This window comes from Marmota marmota, unplaced genomic scaffold (genome assembly GCF_001458135.2).
Source record: "Marmota marmota marmota unplaced genomic scaffold, marMar, whole genome shotgun sequence".
Lineage (NCBI taxonomy): Eukaryota > Metazoa > Chordata > Mammalia > Rodentia > Sciuridae > Marmota > Marmota marmota.
This window is the reverse complement of record NW_026000052.1, coordinates 3,391,797-3,396,716: the sequence shown is the minus strand read 5'-3', so window position 1 is coordinate 3,396,716 and position 4,920 is coordinate 3,391,797. Positions and strand designations below refer to the sequence as shown.

Sequence of the window (4,920 nt, the reverse complement as noted above, 5' to 3'; positions counted from 1 at the left end):
TTCGTAGACGTCGTGGTCTGGATGGGAGGTGTCCCCCAAGGGCTCAAGTGGAGACAAGGTGAGAGCCTTGACCCCATCGTGCACCAACCCCCTGGTGGGGACTCCCTGGGAGGTGACTGGGCAGGTGGGCTGTGCTGGAGGAGGCGGGTCCCTGGGGGCGTGCCTGGGGGTGCATGTCTTCCCCTGGCGAGTGGAGCTCCCTCCACTTCCTGGGCCCACGTCCTGAGCTGCTTTCCCCCACCACACCCTTCCGCCCTGATGTCCGCCTCATCTGGGCCCAGAGCAGTGGAGTCGGCCCACCACGGACTGAACCTCTGGAACCGTGAGCCCAGATAAAGTTTCCCTCCTCTAAAATTGTTCTTGTCTCATCTTCCGGTCACAGTGGTGGGAAACCGACAACTACAGACCAGAGAAGTGAGGCTCACCCCGCGGGGATGCCAGGTGAGGCGTGATGGCCGCAGGGCTCTGCTTGTCCCTCCGCCCCGTGCTCTTGGCTGCACTCTGTGGAGGGTGGCTTGAAGCTCTGGCCAGAGCCCCTCTCCACGTCCTGGCAGTGTGGCTGCTCCGAACAGGCCGTCACGGCCCTCCCCCCAGCCGCCCAAGCCCAGGAGAGGGGCTGCTGACCATCTTGATGGAGAGCCACAGGGAGCAGGCCCCGCAGGCCTCTGCGCCAGTGTTCCCGCAGCCGCCTCCCGGCCACCTGTCAGAGGAGCTGTGGGGGCAGCTGTGCAGGTTTCAGGTCCACCTGCCCCGTGGTCCCCCACAGCCCACAAACACAGACAAGGCCAAGCCAGGGGACATGCTGGGCTCCAGCCTCCCACACATGGACAGCAGAGTCGAGGTCTTGCAGGCAGGAGGGCAGCCTGGAGCCCTGACCCCGGGGTCCAGGGGTCCTGGGTCCTGCCATGGGTTCTGAAACTGCGGAGGCTGGTTCCCATGGAGTGGTCACAACACCAGTCCCTCTGGGTGAGTGTCCCCTTTCCCTCCAGGTGCTACTGGCCACATTCCTGACCCAGGCCCTCCTGCCAAGCCCACTATGCCCAGTGGGTGCCCTGGCCCCTAAGTCTCTGGCGGTGGGACGTTCTGTGTGTCCACACCTCAGGCCACCAGCATTTGTGAGGGGCACCGCCTCATCCTGGGAGCCCCCCTTGGACATGCTTCCTGTTTCCTTCACAGCATGGCCACTGGCCACCATGCACAGGACAAAGGGACACAGCCAGTCCTGAGGGAGAGGTGCTGCCCTAAGCTCCGGTGTCTCTTTGTCCTGCCGGGGGGACCCTGTGAGTGGGGGATGCCGTCCTGGCTGCTGCTGCTGGGAGCGGGCTGTCGGGCCTGCCTGGCTCGGCTCCCCACCCAGCCCTCCACCGTGGTTCTCGCCGCCCACAGTTGGGAAGGCAGCCGCAGCCGGCCTCACGTGGCACAGTCGGTGGGGATTACAGCTCGCAGGCCGGCAGCATCAGAGGGAACAGCAAGGGCTTATTAAGACGCTGAAATTGGTTCTAAATGAGGTCAGCCGTCGATGCACCACGGAGGGGAGCCAGGCGCTGAGCAGCAGCAAGCAGGATTTACTCCCTGACGTGGTGACAGTGACACCCTGGGTGCCACCCCCAGCCCACCCCCAGCCCATCCTGCCCTTGAGGGCAACTGGCTCCTGACAAACTGCAGCAGCTGCTGGGCGGCCGCAGGGTGGGGGAGGCAGGGGAGGACGGGTCCCCACCCCCATCGGGGCAGGACCAGGGGCCCCTGGGGCGGGCAGGTGGGGGATGTGGACAGGCAGCAGGAGCTGTTTTCTCCCAGGTCAGGTTGCTCCTTGTCAAGGTCCCTGGAGCAGGAAGGGCAGTGCAGGTGGAGGGTGGCTGCTTTTCCCCGAGGCTGCACTTCTGGCCTCCCTCCTCCTGACTCCAGCAGAATTCTTCTGACCTTGGCGGCCGAAGCGCACAGCCCCCTCCTGCTCAGAGCCACTGCCTTGGGGTCCTGGGTGTGGGCACCAGGACTGCCCTGCCCTGCCCCTGATGGCTGTGTGACCCGGGTGCATAGCTCCCTTTTCTTAGGGTCCACCTCCTTGTGTGTCAGATGGGGACAGTCACAGAACCAGGCCCCTGAGGCCAGCGAGGACGAAGCACAGCCGTGCAGGCCCGGTCCCTGCCTCCTGCTAATTACGGGGACTTGGTAATTGTTACTTCTGAAATCAGCTGAATCATTTCTGTCAACCCGGTTCTGAGCTGGAGAAAGAACGCTTTTGAATCTTGTTAAAAATAAACGTGTGCGCGGCACTCTGCTGTTTACTAAGACTTCCCTCCCTGAGCTCGGCAACCGTTGATCTGGTATCAGGCCTGTGCTCCGCCTTGCTGGGTTGGAGGGAGCTGGAGGGAGCCGTGATCCTTGATGCTCAACTTCCTCACCTCCAAGTGGGCAGAGGCTCTGGCTAGAAATTCCTCTCCAAGCGTGCCCAGCGGGGGCCCAGGAGGGCCTCCTCGCTGCCCATGAGATAGATGGCCAAAGGGCTGACCGTGAGCTGGGCTGGAGCTCCCACTTCCTGTGCAGAACGGCACCTGCCTGCCCCAGGAGGCCGTGCCCCACCTCACGGTGCCTGTGCCCTACAGTTCCCCCCAGCGTCCCTAGGGGAAATCTAGAACTTTCTCTAAATTTGACATGCATTCAAGAACATGAGCTCATGGCACAAGTGGATTCACCCTGGGGAATATTTGAGGACTTAAAGTTAAGGGCCACGATATCAATGTGTCCCTAAGGAAGGATTCTTTGCTTCTCCAAAGAGGAGAAACGGGAGGGAAGCAAGTGAGGGAGGGGCGTTCATGGCCCATTGGAGACACCCACCTCCCCAGACCAGTGCAGGGGGCAGGGCGGCAGCTGGTTAAGCGGAACTCGCTAGAGTGACAGCGTGTGCCCATCTCCTGTGCTCGAGAGGGATGGGACTGAGCCAGGGCAGTGGGGAGGGTGACACTTGGGGCCTGGGCAGATCTGCACAGGGCTCTGTGGTTGGCGTGGGAAAGAGTCAGCTGGCCTGAACGGGGGCAAATTCAGGCCAGGTTTGCTCAGGGCAAGAGGAAGGCGTGGGTTGGAAGGCCCAGAGATGGGGAGCAGATCTGTCCCTCACCCTCCTTTGCTGTCCCCTGCTGTCTGCCCATTGCCCAGGCGTCCCCTCTCCATCTGGCCCAGAGATGCACCTGGGCTGCCTCCCCAGCACCACACCCCAGGCCAACCTGCCTCCAGGGAGCACCCCTCCTGAGCAGCCCTGTTGCCAGCTGGAGCCGGTGGGGGAACAAGGAGACAGAAGCGGGGACAGCCGGCCCACAGCGCGCCCAAACACAGACTATTTGGGGATTGTCTTATTTTTAGTTTGAAATCGGCCCACCCCACAGGACTGGAGGAACCTGTATCCCACTGGGCCAGGCCACGGCAGCCAGGGGCTTGTCACTCACAGGTCACCTCCGCCTGCTCATTCAGGGTGGGGATGGGACCAGACAGCCCGCAAGGCGGTCAGCAGTGCCCAGCCAAAGGGTGTCCAAGACCTATGGCCGCAGGGAGGCTGCTTCCTGGACAGTTCTTCAGAGACGATTCAGAAGAACATCAGCTGGTCAGCTTCGATTCCCACTGATGATGTCCATGTGTCATTAGCGCCAATTAGGGGATTGTGGAGGCAAAGCGTTTGGCCTGGGGCACAGGTTGGTGGGAGGGCCACCAGGACAATTGAATTCCCACCAGACAAATGTGATTACGGGTGCAGCCTGGGCCCACCCCCACAGGGCCAGGGCATAAATGGCCAGGTGGGCTGCAAGCTCTCCCCAGCCATGCAGGCCACCAGCCGTCGGTGTCGCTGGGCCAGCATTCCCGGTCCCAACATGCGCGAGGCTGCCTCCATGTACGGCACAGCAGTGGCCATCTTTCTGGTCATCCTGGTGGCCGCTCTGCAGGGCTCAGTGCCCCCAGAGAGCCCCTTTCCCTACCATATCCCCCTGGACCCCGAGGGGACCCTGGAGCTCTCATGGAACGTCAGCTACGTCCAGGAGGATGTCCACTTCCAGCTCCTGGTGCGGGGGCTCAAGGCCGGGGTCCTGTTTGGGATGTCGGACCGTGGAGAGCTGGAGAACGCTGACCTCGTCGTGCTCTGGACAGATGGGGGCCGCTCCTACTTTGCGGTAGGTCTCCTCCCTCCTGGTGTTCAGACCCCTCCCCTCCCCAGTGCCCCCGACCTTCCTCCTGGCTCCCCCTCCTTGGTCCAGCAGAGGAAGGCTCCCCACTGCCTCTGTGCACTTGGGCTCACTCTGATCTGGGCGGGTCTGTGTCCCCAGCTTAGGCGTCGTGGGGACACTGACTTCAGGTAAAATGGGAAAGAGATGCTCTCTATGGTCCTTGGCTGCTCACTCCAAATAATGGGGTGTAGCAATCCCAAGGAGGTAACTGCAGCTGGTGCCCCACACCACACCTGAGCACACCCCACACAGGGGCCGGGCCCACGTGGTGGCCTGTGGTAGCACAGCCGGTGGCATGAGCACAGTGCAGGGACCTGAGCCACACATGGGGTGTCAGAACAGGAGTGGACGCCATCCCCACTCCCCAGCAGGGAACCAGCGCAGCCAGCCAAGCTCAGGCTGTTGGGGCGGGTTCGTGGCCCCATCCATTCAAAAGTCACCTCTACTCTTGCCTTCAAGTGTGGCAGAAGGGGACAACCCTCCTTCAAACTGAAGTGGCCATTGGGGCCCCAATAGGCTGCAGAGGTCTCCAGAGGAAGGGGGAGGGGGGCTGCCAGAGGACTGGCCACCAGGGCCTCTGCAGATAAGCCCAGCTGGCTCCAGGACCTCGGCACAGGGGTCAAGAGCACGGGGGGGGCGGGGGGGGCCCCTGCCTGGATCTGAGCGTGGCACAGCCAGCTCCTTCTTGGGACAGGGAGCTGGGGGAGGC

At 62.6% G+C, this 4,920-nt stretch overlaps 1 protein-coding gene across 1 annotated transcript in view; it reads left to right on the top strand.

Moving 5' to 3' along the window:
- The first annotated feature begins 3,837 nt into the window (after nucleotides 1–3,837).
- Dbh (dopamine beta-hydroxylase) overlaps nucleotides 3,838–4,920 on the top strand; it is a 17,044-nt gene continuing 15,961 nt past the window's right edge. The window contains exon 1 of the mRNA XM_015505681.2: nucleotides 3,838–4,157. Coding sequence (XP_015361167.2) covers nucleotides 3,861–4,157 — 297 coding nt within the window. The 5' untranslated portion in view covers nucleotides 3,838–3,860. The remainder of the gene's footprint in view (nucleotides 4,158–4,920) is intronic.